The sequence below is a fragment of the Thecamonas trahens genome (genome assembly GCF_000142905.1).
Source record: "Thecamonas trahens ATCC 50062 unplaced genomic scaffold supercont1.2, whole genome shotgun sequence".
NCBI lineage: Eukaryota > Apusomonadida > Apusomonadidae > Thecamonas > Thecamonas trahens.
The window spans coordinates 519437-535136 of NW_013657678.1; the positions used below are offsets into that span (position 1 = coordinate 519437).

The 15700-nt window shown below is 62.8% G+C and overlaps 3 protein-coding genes across 3 annotated transcripts; 2 read left to right on the top strand and 1 right to left on the bottom strand.

Annotated features, from left to right (window-relative positions):
• Positions 1–255: 255 nt before the first annotated feature.
• Positions 256–2144, top strand: AMSG_00541 (uncharacterized protein; the record flags this gene model as incomplete). Its single annotated transcript, XM_013907361.1, has 1 exon — positions 256–2144. The coding sequence occupies one exon, from the start codon at positions 256–258 to the stop codon at positions 2140–2142; it is 1887 nt and encodes a 628-aa protein (XP_013762815.1). The 3' UTR covers positions 2143–2144.
• A 4427-nt stretch (positions 2145–6571) lies between these two features.
• On the top strand, positions 6572–9282 carry AMSG_00542 (serine/threonine protein kinase). The gene has a single exon (XM_013907362.1). The coding sequence runs from the start codon at positions 7827–7829 to the stop codon at positions 9192–9194; it is 1368 nt and encodes a 455-aa protein (XP_013762816.1). The 5' UTR covers positions 6572–7826; the 3' UTR covers positions 9195–9282.
• Positions 9283–9688: 406 nt separating this feature from the next.
• AMSG_00543 (uncharacterized protein) lies at positions 9689–15282 on the bottom strand (the record flags this gene model as incomplete). Its single annotated transcript, XM_013907363.1, has 3 exons — positions 9689–11611; positions 11677–14257; positions 14468–15282. 3 exons carry the CDS (start codon positions 15280–15282, stop codon positions 9689–9691), a joined length of 5319 nt encoding a protein of 1772 aa, XP_013762817.1.
• Positions 15283–15700: the final 418 nt, after the last annotated feature.

Sequence of the window (15700 nt, forward strand, 5' to 3'; positions counted from 1 at the left end):
CGTCCCCCGTCCTCCTTCCCTACTCCCTCCCCCCCCCCCCCCCCCCCGCCCGCGCCGACATACACCCTATATAACCTTCAAACAACATCCGATCAAACTGTATCCCTCTTCCTACGACCCGATCTACCTCTGCGCCCGACACCATCACGTCCACCAACCTCAACCAACCGACCGCATTCACCTCTGCACCACCGCACTCCCGCTCGCCCTCCTCCCCTCCACACCCCACCACCACACCCTACCAACACAACTACCATGTTCGGAGTGGCCCTGCTCGAAAGCAGCGGAGTGCCGTACCTGGTTCAACTCATCACGCGGTTCCTTCTCAAACATGGCCTCGACAAGCGCGGGTTGTTTGAGGTCGTGCCCAACTCGTCGTCGCTCGCCGCACTGGTGGCAGAGCTGACTCGCATTGGGGAAGCCTCTGCTGAGGATCAGAGGGCAAAACTGCAAACTCTTTTTTCTGCGTCTGAAAAACTGGATGGCCGTGCCTCAGGCTCCGAGGCCGACTTGGTATTGGACAGACAATGCTCGACATCGACGGCCTCGCTCGGCAGCCGTCACTCCAGCGGCGATGTCGACGATCAGTGGCTCATCCCTGGCAAGCCGGCCTTTACGGTTGCCGGCCTGTTGCGGTACTACCTCGACCATCTGCCCGAACCGGTCATTCACTCGTCGCTCTACGCGCGGCTTGTCAAGCTTGGCTCCGAGTGCCAAGAGGCCAAGTCCGCGGTCTCCGAGGCGACCGGCGAGGCGCTCTCGTCGCGCGCTCGCGAGACCATGGTGCTCAACGAGCTCGGCATGATCCTCCGCATCGGCCTCCCGTGGTCGCACCTCAAGACGCTGCAAGTCATTGTCATGCTCCTGGCTAGGGTCGCTGACAATGCCTCGGTCAACTCGATGTCATCGACGTCACTGGCGGTCGCGCTCGGCCCGGCCCTTCTCCGCCCGCCGGCCTTGGCCACCGTCACTCACACGCGCTTTGAGCCCGAGTACCTGTTGCAGATCCCGGCCGTTGTCCGCATCATCACCCTTCTCATCGACCACGCGCGCCAGCCGGGCCTCTTTGACGTCGCGGCGCCGAGCCAGGCATTGCCAGCGGCCGAACTCGACAGCGCTGATGCGTCGGGTGATGGCGACGCTGCCGACGCATCCGCGACGCTCGAGGCCGAAAAGGCTCGGGTCAAGGCTCGTGCGGCAGCAGCGGTAGCAGCTGCCCGGCCGGCGACCGAATCCACAAAGCCGCAGCCCAAGTTCAATCTCAGCGCGTCGCAGACGCGAGTGTTTGAGACTTGGCGCGCTCAGCGCGACGCCCAGTTTGCCGCCGAGTCGGATATGGCCCGACCGAGCTCGGTCAAGCAGTTTGCGCTCTCGCTCAGCGTCCTTGGCCGCCGCAATGTGGCGCTGGGTGTCGACCCGGTCCCACTCCCGCTCCGCGTTGCCTTTGACTACCTCGAGAACACCGGCGAGCTCCTCACCACCGCAGACCTCTTTGATCACGACCTTGTCTTTATCCGCGGCTCCATCGAGGCCGCTGTGGCCGAGCTGGACGCCTCGCGCAAGCCTCAGTGGACGCTTGCCGACACTGACCCTCACATCCCTGCTGGCGTCGTCCTGCACTTTTTCCGCCACTTGCCGGAGCCACTCTTACCCGACTCGTCGCACAAGCTGCTCTCGGTCGCGCTCAACGCTCTTGTCCTCTCTGCTTCTCAGGCTACTGTCCCCGAGTCGCCGCGGTCCAACACGCTTGACGTCCACGCACTTGGTCAGATCCGCTCGGTCATTGCCAATCTACCGCCCATCAACGTGCAGGTTGTCCGCTACATGGTGGACAAACTCACGAGCTTCCTCGCAGCCGAAGAGAGCCACGGCGTGACCCTCGAACGGCTCGCCAAGGTCTTTGGCCCGCTCTGGTTCCAGGGTCCACCCACATCGTCATCTCGCGCCTCACGCACCGAAGCCTTTGCCCTTCACTCACACACCGTTGTCAAGGTCCTCCTCCTCCTCTCTGACTACATCCTCTCCCCCGTCGAACCACCGCCGCCTGCACCTGCTGACCAGGACCACGCAGTGGCTCTCACCGACCTACATCGCTCCATCGCCAATCACCTCCAAGCCGTCCGCCAGCAAATGGCCCGCTAGTTGAAAGAGTTGCCAACTATTCGATCAACAAACACATCAACCTGTCCGCCATCCACACCAAGACCTGCCCGCCCCCCTGCCGTACATGTCAGGTCACCGCATCAATGGGCAAGTCACGCCGTTTCTTCCACCACCGGTTGGCCATAAAACTTGCAAATGCGACAGAATGCCACACCACTGAACGCACCCCCCCCTCCCCCCCCCCCCCTCTCTTTCCCCACCTCGCCCTCTATGGCGGCAACTAAGCGGCTTTGTGCAGCCGAGGTGGAAGCGGTCGTACTTGTAGAAGAGGTTAATCACTTGTATATGCCCCCGTTTGTAGCCTGTGAACAGGAGAGTCATTCCAGCACGTGTGGTGGTGGTGGTGGTGGTGGTGGTGGTCAGGTTGGCCTCGATCATGGCAGAGACGACGACGACACGCTTGTGCCACCCTCCACCTCCTCCAAGCCCACCACACCCACGCTCACCACTAGCAATCCTCTCCTGTCTTCTCCCTTTACAACCTCGGAAAACTTGTTTGGTTTCACTCGTCACCCACATGCTTGCATCCTCGCACGGGCATGGTACAACAAGTGGCGCAACTCGGTCAGCTCGGCTCTCTTTGCTCCAAACTCACATCTGGCCGCTTCGTTGCCTCCAGAGTTGATGGCAAGAGCAAAGAGAGTCTTTCGCTCAGAGGCCGAGCTCGCTGCGGCAGAGGCCTCATCCTCTGCTGCTGCTGCTGCGGTTGCCGCACCTGCGCACTCGGCTGCAAAGCTCCGATCTTCGACGGCGTCGTCCTCTTCGTCTGCAGCGGCAGAGCTTGGTCTTGCTCCGGGCCCCGGGCCGATCTCCAACAAGATGCTTCTTGATCCCAAGGCCGAGTTCAAGGCCATCAAGGCCCTGCCGGCAGGCTCAGCCATCACCGACTTTGTGGTCGTCATCTCGGCCGAGATCTGGGAGCTGCTCGCCAACACATACGGCGGTGGACCAAAGATTGTCCAGCTCATTTCGCCCGACCACAAGCTCAACGTATTTGCCGTCAATCCGGTGGTTACCGAGCCTTGGAGCTCTTCCGCTACTCCATGTGACACTCTCGCCGAGTCAACTGCCGCCGACGCCGAACCTGCCGAGGGACCGTCGATTGCGCTCCGCGTGGCATCGATCCTCGGCACCACTGGATCAGCACTCGAGGCGTCGCTCGTGGCCTTTGTCCAGCCGCGAACCATGCTCCTCACCACCTTTTTGGGTTTTATTGTCTCGCACTTCTTCCCGGACATAGCCTTTGACTTTTCGGCGCTACAGCAGTTTGAGACAACTGCCGAGGCGCTCGACGCTCTGGCCGCTGGAGCGCCGCCAGGCTTTGTTGCCTACCGGTTCCCCGAGTCGTTTACTGGCGTCGACGATGTCTCCGACCTCTCACCGGCGTCTCTCGCAGACGTCGTCGACCAGCTCGCGCCTGATGGCGGCGCGAGCGGTAATGCCTTTGCCTCCCTCACCCTCGACGCGCTCTGCAGCGACGGCGACTATGTTGTTCTCCGAGCCTCGGCGCCGCAGCTCCCAGTCACCGTCATCACTACCATCATGACTGAGCTCCTCGCGCCTGTCCAGCGCACGCTAGCCGCCATCGAGAGTCTCAAGGACGCCCCCACCCGGCATGCGGCTATGGACGAGCTGGCCCAGCTCTGGGCGTCGACGGTCGAGGCCGAAGCGCAGCACAGCAGCCGTGCCGAGGCAGTGACGCCGACGTCGTCGGGCCTCTCTACCCCGACCGCAGCTGGCCGTAAGACCTCACTTGTTGTGGACCTCAACCAGCTCGCCACGCAGCTTGCGCCCGTCTCCGACTCGCCGCCGCCTGCGCCGCTCGAGATCACCGCGCCCAACTCGGTTGAGTGCATCCAAAAGTCGATTGTCTTTGGCCTTCTCCTCGCCTCGTCGAACACCCACTGGACGCCTGCGCTCGAGCACAAGTTTACCCAGGCCTCGGCTTCGTACGCGCTCATCAAGTTCATTGACCTCTTCCGCACCACGCCCTCGTTCGCCGGCGCGTTCTCTGCCACACTACAGCCGCCAAATCTTCGCCACCTGCACTGGTTCCTCTCGTCGCCGGCTATCGACGTCCGCCAGATCGCACTCATCTTTGTCGAGGTGGTCTCGCGGCGCGTGGCCTCTTTCCGCTACCTCGGCCAGTACGTCCCGGTTGTCTACAAAGACCTTGTTCTTGCCTTTCTCGCCGACGCCTCGTCCGGCGCCGGTGCCATCCTCCACCAGGCCACCATCAGCCGCCTCGCCGCCGCCATGCCCGACGCCAAGTGGGGCCAGCTGTACTCGTCAATGGTGACCCCCGGCGTCAACCTGCTCGATCCTCTTGGCATTTTTGAGCGTTCGCCGCTCCATACCCAGACTGCTGTACCACCGGATCAGATGCTCCTCGCGGACGAGGCGCAGTCTGCGCTTGAACCGGCAAAGCCCGCGACGGCGTTTGCTACTCTCGACGCGCCGCACACGGTTCGCACGCTCCGCTTTATCCACGTCAACACCGACTGGACGTCGGTCAAGAATGATGGCACGACGCCGGGCCTTGCGCCCAGCCCGCGTCTCGACGGACCTGAGGCGCGAAGCCGGACCCGCGCCATGACCACCTCGGGATCCAACTGGTTCTCTGCTGCCGAAAACGTCTCACGCGAGCAGCAGGCTGCAGTAGTGACCGACTACATTGCGCTGCTCGACAAGCCGGCTGTGCCATCCAGCAGTGCCAGCAGCGATGTGGCCCATTCGCCGTCGCGATCGTTGGCCTCTGTCTTTCTCCCACCGACTGATGAAGGAGATGGCCTCACCAAGCCCAAGCTCGAGGCTTCGGCCGTGGCCGACCTTGCCGACGCGGTTCTCGCCGAGTTTGACCTCGACCACTTTGGGCCCGACGGCGAGGTCCCCAGCTCGGACCACCCTATCATGCCGTTTCTGGCCTCGGTCTACACTCGGCAGTGGCAGCTTGTCGGGCGTGTGCGGAAGCGAGCCGCTGTGGTCCAAGCCCAGCTCGACGAGGTGGCTATGGCGAAATCGAACCGAGCAAAACTCCTCGACAGCGTCGGCCCTGGCGAGAGCCTCCCACCTCGGGCTGCAACCAAGGTGAAGCAACTCGAACGCAAGATCAAGATCCGACAGAACAAGCTGTTGAAGGCCGAGGGAGCGCTCGAAGAGACACGGACCGAGCTGGAGGCTGTGTCCTGGCAGACGCAGCTGCTGCAGCTCATTGGGCTCATGTACGCGCTTGTCCATGAGAACAAGCGCGACGACGACGACTCGTCGATCCAGGCCGAGCACGACAAGTGGCGCGCTGCGCTGTTCAAGCTGGCGTCATCGGTGGTTGAGGCCGCCACTTACGTCGGCATGGTCGGGCTCATGAAGGCCGGCAAGTCGTCGACCATCTCGGGCTTGGTCGGGGTTGACGTCTGCCCGTCACGGGCGTCGGCCATGACCGTCATCCCCACGGTCATTACTCATGTCCAAGGCAAGGCCGTCCCGACGCTCACCCTCCCACCCGGCACAGTCAAGGCACTCAACAAGTCGCTTGACATGATCCGCCACGCACTGAGCCACCGGGCCGAGGCAACGCGGGCAGTAGCGCTGGGCCACACCGGCCTGGAGCTGGTCCTTGACTCGGCACCGGAGCTTGTGTTTGACTCGGAGCCAGTGGCCGGCGTCGACAACGTGCTCTCGCGCTTGGTGCTGGCCAACGACACTCTGCGGCTGGTTGAGATGCTCGACGTCGACGGGCCCAACCCGCTCGAGTCGATTGCCGACCTCGCTGACTTGCCGCTCATCGAGCTCGAGTTTGCGGTCATGGCCCAGACCGGCATGTTTGGCCGGCTGTCGTTCATCGACTCGCCAGGCCCGAACGAGTTTGGTATGGACATGCTGTCGGACGTGCTGCGGCGGACGCTGCGGCAGGCCTCCATCATTGCTATTGTTCTCAACTACGCCTCGCTCCAGTCTTCGGCGCAGGCCAACATCAACTCGATCATCTCGGACATCACCGCCGATTTGCAGCAGGAGATCTACGTGTTTGTCAACAAGTTTGACCAGCGCAACATCCGGTCTGGCGACATGGACGAGGACGAAGTCAAGGCTTTTGTCGCTCAAAACCTGTTTGGCACGCCCAAGTTGCAGCCTGGTCCGAGCTCGCCGGCGAGCGGATCCGGCGAGACCGGCTCTGGCACGCCAGGTGCTGCGGCTGCTGCTACGGCTCCCTCCGGCGCCACACCTCCTGCGTCACCACCGGGGGCACAAAGCCACATTCCGCGGATCAAGCCGCAGAACGTGTTTGCGGTCTCGGCCAAGTACGCGCAGTACGCCAACACGGCACGGCAGTACCTGTCGTCGTTTGCGCTTGCGGCAGCCGAGGCAGCCGAAGCAGCCGAGGCGAGTCGGGCGGCCAGTTCGGAGGCTGGCGAGCTGTTGCCGTCGGCTACCGGAAGCGCGACCGGTGACGAGAGCGGGAGCGACTCGGACTCGATCCAGATCTCGTCGGATGACGACGGGTCCGACCTAGCCGAGCTGGGGAGCGAGGTTGGGAGTGGTGTGGGCGATGACGGATCGTGTTGTGGCTCGTCGTCGTCGGAAGACCTCGGGTTGGTCGAGGTGCCATCGCCAGACGTGTACCCATGGGTCAAGGACTTTGCGCGGATTGCTTGGGGCGAGACGTGGACGGACGACGTGGTGTATCCGAAGATGGTGGAGGAAAACGATATTGGGTCGTTCCAGGAGGGCGTGGAGGCTGTGTGGCACAACTCGCGGCTCAACGAGCCGCTCGAGTCCATGCTCCGGCATTGCTACACCAACGCCGGCATCATCTCGTTGCGGCAAGCGCTGGTCGAGATGTCGCTGGTGTGCAAGGCGTTTGTTCAGGATGTACATGTGCAGCTCTCAACGGTGGCAGCGTCTGTGGAGAACCTTGAGTCTTTTCTCGTCACTTCGGCCACAACGCTCGAGGTCATCCGCGAAGCAGTCAACGAGATCAAGCACTTTGCGTACTCGCAGGCGTCTGCGCGGCTACCGTCACTCATTGCCGACGCCATCTCGGTGACGTCGCTCTCGCTGATGACCGATCCTGCGCAGATTCTGGATCTTGTGGATGCTGAGCTGGCGTCGCCGGACCGTGTACCCGGCACGCTCGAGGCCAAGGTGGTGCGGGCCAGGTTTGAAGCCATCTTTGATTCTCGCAAGCGTGCGCGGACGTCGGCCGGCTCTGTGCCCGACAATGTCAAGTTTGCGTCGCAGGAGCAGGCAAGCGAGTTTGTTGACTTTATGACGCACGTCTTCAAAGTGGCGTCTCTCAACATCCAGTCTGCATTGGTCTCCAAGCTTCTTTCGGGCGCGCGCGGCATCATTTCCGAGATCGAGGCCAAGGTCAAGGAGGTACTCGAGCCGCACCTGCTGGCGTACCAGAACGACGTGCAAAAGGTGCTTGAGCTCTCGATTGTGTTCCCTGAGCTTGAGACGCCCGAGCTCGAGTCGTTCGCCCACGACATCCAGACGCACACGCTGCGGACGCTGGACAAGTCGTCGACGCGCAAGTTTGCGGTCTTTGGCTGTTCAAATACATCCCGGTACCGTCTCTCCGCAAGTCGTCTGCGTACGAGGTGTCTGGGCGAGTGATCAAGGACGCGTTTGAGGCTGGCTTGCAGCGGGTAGCCGAGGCGACGATGGACTCGGCCGAGTCGATGTCGGAGATGTTCCAGGCCAAGGTCGATGAGTACGGATCGCGTGTGGAGCGCGAGCTGTACCGGTTGATGTATCGCATCAAGCAGACGGTCGACAATAAGCGGTCAGCACACGACCACTCTGTCATTGTGCAACAGTCGTGCGAGGAGATGCTGTGGAAGTACAACCAGCTGGTGACTCGCCGAAAGACGCTGCTGCAGGCGCTGGAGGCCCGACTGCTGGCTACCGGGTCGTTTTCGGCCATTCAGGGCGAGGGTGGTGCCGGGCGGGCCGACGTTGGAGCCGCGGTACCGTCGTCGTCGGTCCTCTCGCCCAAGTCGTTTGAGCCGTCCGAGTCGGTCATTGCGCTGCAGCTGTTCGAGGAGATTGCCGTGGGCGTTCCGCATGGAGCAGGTGACGGCGATGGAGCAGGCGCCGACGCGCTGGGCACAAGCAAGAGCAGCGGCGCGCAGCCAAGCCAGGCGCCGTTGATGGTGACGCCGGCGTCGGCGCTAGCGAGCGTCGAGCCAGTCCAAGTGCTCGAACCGCTGGGTGACTCGATTCTCGGTGTGCTGTACCATGGCTTGTACCGCGGCGCCAAGGTTGCCGTCCGCAAGGTGGCGGCGGAGAGCCCAGTCGAGCACGCGGCGGCAGTGAGCAGTGCCAGTGGCCTCTGCACCGTGGCAAACTCGTCGCTGGTTCCGGTGCTCGGCTACTCTGAGACGTGCCCAACCGCGGTGTATGTGGTGTACGAGTTTTCGCATGCCTCGCCGCTCTCGGTCCTCATCCGAAAGGAGGGCGGCCTACTCGACGAGATGGATGAGCGGGTCTCGATTCTGCATGACGTGGTGTGCGCGGTTGCAGCGCTGCACAAGGCCGGGCGAGTGCACGCCAATCTCAACCTGGGCAACGTTCTTGTCCAGCGGTCGCGGCGGGGTCAGGTGACTGGCGCATACCTGACATCGAGCGCTGTACTGGTGCCGACCAAGCTCGACGCGTTTGAGCGGCAAGTCATGCGTGGCAAGCACATGTACTACCCACCAGAAATCCTCGCGACATGGATGAGCGGCGAGAGTGTCGAGGCCACGGCATGGACTCAAGCAGCGGACGTTTACGCGCTCGGAGTCCTCGCTTATGAGCTCTTTACCGGTATTGCGCTGGCGGAGCATGCGCAGCACTTTACGCCCGAGGCGCTGGTGGCCGGAACCCGGCCGATGTTCCCGCAGGGCTTTGTCGATGATCATCCAGGAGTGGGTGACCTTGTAGAGGCCTGCTGGGACGCCGACGCCGCAAAGCGGCCTGACTGCACCTCGGCACTGCAGCTGCTCAAGACCATGCAGTTTACGGTTGCGTTTGATCGGGTGTTTTAACTCCGGCCAACTAGCGTCCTGCCTGCGACTGGATTTGGGCAGTCGGCGTGCACTAGCACAGAAATGAACTGATGACATCTTCAAACAACGTTACAGTGTTGCTAGCCGAGCGGGATCGACGAGTCTTGAGAAATCGTCGCACCTGCTTCCCTGGCCTCCAGGACCAGCAGCATCGTGCCAATCGGCACGGTATTCTCCGTGCATACGAGCAATCATCGTCAGCTCGTATGTGCGTGATTTAGGACTATAATTGTGCGCGAGAGGTGTCCGTCGTCGCCATCGCGCATCGTCATCGAAGGGTGGGCGGGTGGGTTCCAGCTCCGTCGGAGCCGACTGTGTCGACGCCATCGGAGCTATTAGCAAAGCAAGGTGCCAGCCGCTTCGCTTTGCAAGGTGCCAGCCGACGGCGAGTGCCAACGACTCGCAGCAGTTGCAGTGGCGCTTGATGCAGGGTTTCTCAACAATGTGCAGGCGGGGCTCGCCGAAGAAGCGCATCAGAAGAGGTTGGTGAGCTCGGCTAGATTTGTGTCGGAGAGGAAGGCGACAGAAGCCATGAGAACACCGCCGATGACCTTGAGTGGCTCAAAGAAGAGAATGTCGGCAACAAGGGTGTAGAAGAAGGTGCGGAGCCATGAGTGAACAACCGGACGCGAGAACTTGAGGCCGTAGACGATGACCAGGAGCGAGCAGCCGGCCGAGACGACGACCAGGATGACAAAGACCAGCCAACCGAACCAACCCGCGAGCTTGCCATGGCGCATGGCTTCCTCCTCCGCGGCAAGCTTGTAGTGGCGAAGGGCGACGACGCTGAGGAACTCTTCAAACTCAATGGCGCCGCTGGCGTCGGTGTCGATGACCTTGAATATGTTTTCGAGCTCTTTGGGTTCAACGATCCAGCCGCGGTGAGACATGATTACGGCGACTTCGCTGCGGTCGAGCGAGCCGTTGCCATCGAGGTCCATGCGGGCAAAATCCGAGGCGGCGAGGTTAAGGACGTTGCGCGGGAGGGCCGCAATCATCTCGTCGACGGTTGGCTTGTACGCCTTGCGGCAGAGGCAGCCACAGCGACGGGGGCCCTTGCGCTGAGCGAGCTTGGTAGCGCCGTCGTCTGACTCGGACGAGAACGACGAGCCAGCGAGGCGCTTGCGGGCAACGCCAGAGGCGACCGGGATCCCGCGATCGCTGCCAATCGAGGATGAAAAGTCGTAGCGATTCTTGCGGACGGCCTCGGTGGTCATGAGCAAGGCGTCTGCTAGCGCGTCGTGGACGTCACGGGCTGAAAGCGAAGACGATGACGATGAGGCTGACGTGCTGGTCGAGGCCGACGACGACGAGAAACTGCCTTCCTCCTGCTCCGAGACGCTCGACGACGACGAGGCGCGAGATTCCGAGAGCGAGAGACTCTCTGTGAAGCGGTCGGGCATGAGCGAGACGTTGTCGAACGAGTGGTGATCGCCGCCACGGCCGATGGCGTCTGCCGGCGAGGCACTCGGATTCATCCACAGCCAATGGCGCTCGCGCGGGAGGAGGCCATAGACGGTACCGGCCGAGGACTTGCGCATGAGGATGGCGGCGAGGGTGAGCGGGCCAAAGAGAACCGGCCCGATGATGACCGAGACGACGAGCTCTGTGATTCGGCCGCGGGTGCCCGAGACCGAGTCGTCGTCCTGGTCGCGGTAGAAAGCGGCAGCGACGGCCATGCCTGCAGTGAGGGTGGTGAGGAGAACGGCAGCACGGAAGACACGAGTGAAGGGATCGTCCTCGAGCTTGAGGGCCAGTGACAGCCAGAGGTGCTTGTGGACCATCGACTCTTTGAGCGTGTGCCAAAGCAGGTGCTTCTTGCCTCTGATCTTGGCGCGTTTGGCACGGAGGAAGGCCGAGAGCTTGCCGGTTCGGTCGACAAGGAGCAGCTCGCGGTCACGGATGTCGTACATGTAGAGGAACGGGAGCGCGATGAGGAAGGCGGCCCAGAGTATGACGACGACGATGAGGGCCTCGGGCTGGTCCTCGACGCTGCCGAGGCGGGCAAAGTCCGAGGCATCGAGAGTGTTGACGGCAAACGTGGTGAGATGGTTGCAGACGCACTCTGCGTGGGAGCCGCGGACGACGGTGCCGACCTGGCACCCGGTGGTGTTCCATCCGCCCAAGGCGTCGCTCCAAAAGACGCAGGCATCTGCGCCGAGCTCTGCGCCGCTGAGCGGGATGACGATGCGGATGGGATCCGGGGCGCGGTCGACAGCAAGTTTGCCCTGAACAGCTGGGAGCGCGGCGCCGAGCGAGAGTGCAGACGCCGGGGTGGTGGCATAATCGAGCGAAATGACAGCGGCCGAGAGGGCGTCAAAGGCAACGGTGCCGTTGGGGTCGCCGACACGGCGGCCGCCGTTAAAGGCGTACGGGTTGGAGGAAAAGGCGAGGCACTTTTCGCGGACCGAGGTGCTTGCGTCGATGCCTGTCGAGGTGAGGGCGGCGATGGGGTGGCGACAGCGGAGCAGGCCTCGACCACGGTGACAGCGGCCTGTGGATCGCGGGTCGGCTTGCTGGCGGCGATATTAGCGACAGCAAACTGCTGAACCTCGAGGCGAAACATCGAGTTGGAAGCGACAAGCGGGGCCATGCCGTCGACGGCGTCGGCCATGAGGGCGTCAGTCACGTCGGAGAGGAGAGCAAAAGCGGTCGCTGTGGCGGATCCGTCCGAGGAGGAGCCAGCGGCGCCGTCGGCGCGGATGATGGCAGCAAGGGCGGTCGAGACCGACGAGGCCTGGGCCTCGGATACGCGCTTACCAACGAGGCCGGCGACGAGCTGCTGGACCATGGCAGTGGCGCGGATGGTGAGTGCTGGTGACACCTCGGCAGGCGTGCCGAGGACAAGCGAGAGAAGGGAAGCGGTCTGCGCGAGTTCGCCGACGGTGCTGTTGGTGACTCGCGAGACCGAGGAAAGGACGTTGAACAGACGGAGGCGCGAGGTCTGCGCAACCGGATCAACGGTGGCGCCCGGGGTGGGCGGCGGTCCGTTGAGGACTGCCGAGATGGAGGAGATGAGCTGGCGCGCCTGGTGGGTGTTGCCGAGGGCGATGGCGTCGGCGAGGATGCCGTCGATGAGCGAGGCAGCGGCGGCGCCTGGTGAGCCTGAGGCGACAGGGAAGGGGCGGACGCGGAGAGTGAGGCGGACGGGCGGGGCAGCACCGAAGCGGTCGTCGGAGACAATGCCGATGACCGAGACCCGAAAGTCATCTGCGGCGAGGCCAGCCTGCAGGTAGACCGAGTGCGAGGTTCCGATGGACGAGGGCACCAGGTCGACGCGGTCGCCAGAGGGAAGCTCTTGTTGGATGGCGTAGAGGACGGTGTCGTCGTCTGCGTCTGTCCAGCCTGCAAAGGTAAATGTGACGAGGGTGGCGGCGGTAGCATCGGACGAGACGTTAGTGGTGAAAGTGCCGCCTGCGGGGACAGCGTTGAGGAGTACACGCTGCGAGGCGATGAAAAAGTAGGGAGAGATGGCGCGGGTGCCGACAACCGTAGCCGAGCCGCGAAAGGTGGCGTGCGGGTAGGCGGCACGCCAGGCAGCATCGACAGAGCGCGAAGTGATGCGCGTTCCAGGGCTAGCACGGGCAAAGGTGCCCGACTCGCGGATGACACGGACGTAGAGACGAAAGTCGTAGTCGATCTCGGTCCGCATGCGATTTGCGCGGATGCCAAAGTTGCGCATGGTGGCTGTCGTGGTGGCGAGGGTGTCGTTGTCGGGATGGAGGTCGATGCGGCTCGCTGACTCATCCCAGAGGAACTCGAGGGTGTCGTCGGCGAGCTCGGGCAGGACCTCGGAGAGAAAGATGATGACTTCGTTGACGTTGGGCACGAGGTCGTCGTCACGCCAGACGGCGCGGGTGCTGACAAACGGCAGGTTTGCGCGGGTGACGACGGCGGTAGTGGTTGCGGAGCGGGCACCTTGAGCAACGCGGAGAGTAATAGTCATGTCGGAGCCGAGGGGAGCGGTGAGCAAGGCAACCGGGATGGAGAGCAAAGGACTTGACCAATCAACCGAAGACGGTGCGGAGACGCACGCGCTTCCGCCTGCAGAGCACGACCACGTGTAGGTGAGGCCGCCAGCGACGGCGTCTGGATCGTAGGAAGCGGAGCCGTCAAGGTCAAGGTTAGCATTGGAGAGGATGGTCCGTGCTGCACCGCCCTTAATGTGGGCAACGAGCTGCGAGAAGCGGACCGAGACCGAGACGGTGTCAACTGACGACTTGGCAACAGCGAGGGCAGTGGTGGAGACGTTGACCTTGAAGACGTGAGTCGATCCCGGCGGGAGCGATCCCGGTGGAAGGAGAAGGACATTGCGGGCTGGGTCAGCGACACCAGTCGCGAACGGATCGACTGGCCCGGAGAGAGTGGACCAGGAGATGGCGACTGGGGTTGTGGCATCCGAAGGGCATGCGGCAAAGGCGACCGAGACGTCGACGGCGAGCGGAGTGCGCGAGGTTATGGCCAGGGATTTGGCGGAGAGGGCGATGAGCGGCGTGCCTGGATCCTTGACAACGGTTGTCTGTGCAGAGGACGAAACGCCGAGCCAGTCGGTTACGTTGACCTCAAAGACGTACGGCGTGGCAGTCGGCCAACCACCGACATCAATTGAGATACGCGAGGCAGGAAAGGCGGCATCGAGGGCGGCCGAGACGACGAGGTCGACGGGCGAGACGAGGCGAAACGTAGTCTGGGTGCGGATGCCCGACGAGGTGGTGGCATCGATAGCGATGGTGCCACACGAGTCGACGGTTGGTGGCGCGATGAGGTTAGCAACGGGCTGGGCCGAGTTGGGGGCGGCCTGAAGTACGACACCGGTGGCGGCGCGGGTGGCGGCGTCGAGAACAGGAGCGGCGAAGAGGAGCATGTTGCCCGGAACGGCGGTCGGTGACGCGCCGAGGACGACGGTGAGTTTGGAGGGCGTGGCCCAGGTGCAAGCAGCCGAGGATCCGAGGATTGCGGCGTTGGAGAAGAGCGAGGAGCAGACAATGTCGGGTGAAGCGAGCGAGGCGCCAGCCAAGTTGGTGGGGCGATCCCAGGTGACGCTGACAGTGGTTCCGGTGCGCGAGAAAATGGCAGTAGGGGTGGGGTCCGGCGGCGGCGGCGGCGACGGCGGTGGCGACGGCGGCGGCGGAGGTGGCGACGGAGGCGGAGGAGGCGATGGCGGCGGCGGAGGAGGCGACGGTGGTGGAGGCGGCGGTGGCGGCGGGGGTGGCGACGGCGGCGATGGCGGCGGTGGCGGTGCGGGCGGCGACGGACAGGCCGAAATGGCGACGACCGGGGTGGTAAAGCTGTCGGCAAACGAGGTGTAGACCTTTGGCGGAGAGACGGTTGTGTCGACGTCGACGTTAGCGTAGGCTGTACCAGAGTTGGCCTCGACCAGTTCGTCGGTGCAGGAAAAGTCGACCGTGGAGCAGCGGGAGAGCCAGAGGAAGCCCGACGCGCCCTCGTTGATATACGAGACATAGAAGACGAGGTCAGCGGCATTGAGAGCGATGTTGACGTTGGAGACGGCGTTGTTTGTGGGCGAGATGTCGTAGCCGGTGCAAGAAGAAATGTTCATGTCACATACGACGACGCGGGCCTTGGACTCGGCTGAGCGAGTGTCAGTGGTGGCGACGTAGACGAGGCGACCGACCTCATCGATGGCGATAGACGGCTCAATGCCTGACTCGTCGACGGCGCCGCCCGAGGCGTTGTGGATGGAGCACGCGCTCAGGTCGTCATTGCACTTGAAGACAAAGGCCCTGTTAGTGACGGCAAAGTTGTTCTGCACAGCGATGTAGACGGTCGAGGTGACAGAGTCATAGGCGATGGACGGCGCCAGGCCCGAGTTGATGCCCTGTGAGGCGAGCGTTGAAACGTCTACGGTGAGGTCGCACGATTGACCACCGTTGATACAGCGGTGGACATGCAGGTGGTTGCTGTTGTACTGGGCCGGGGAGGCAACAAAGACGCGGTTGTTAGCAGGATCAGCAACAACCGCCGGCCGTTTTGCCGCCTGAGCAAAGGGCTCGATCTGGACCGCGTAGCACGAAGTAAAGTTGAACGAGCACGAGAAGAGGTACATCGAGTTTGAGAAGATAACGTGTTCCATGGCGATGTAGTACCTGCCTGCAACAGGATCGATTTCGATGTGGGGATGTGTACAGGCGTCTGTCTGGGCGTCTTGAAGATGAGAGACACAGTCTGTACCGTCCTTGTTACACCTGTACACATACAGCACACTAGAGGCATCAACATGGCATGCAGCGGTAAAGAGGTAATCATCACCAGCTGCCACTCGCGACATGGGCGTTGCCCCGCATGCACCAGTCTGATCAGCTGCAACAGAGACCGAAGAAGAAGAACACTGCCCGAGCGAAAGAGGCACGAGGCTGGCCAGCACAAGGACAATTGGTACCACGGCCATGTAGAGGAGGGGGCGTGCCCACATGGTCTGGTAGCGAGATGGGTGTAGTGGCGTGTGTGTGGTGGGGGTGGGGGGG

Bases quoted from the DNA above. Each gene is read 5' to 3' on its own strand.
- AMSG_00542 (XM_013907362.1), top strand. From the start codon at position 7,827: ATGGACTCGGCCGAGTCGATGTCGGAGATGTTCCAGGCCAAGGTCGAT.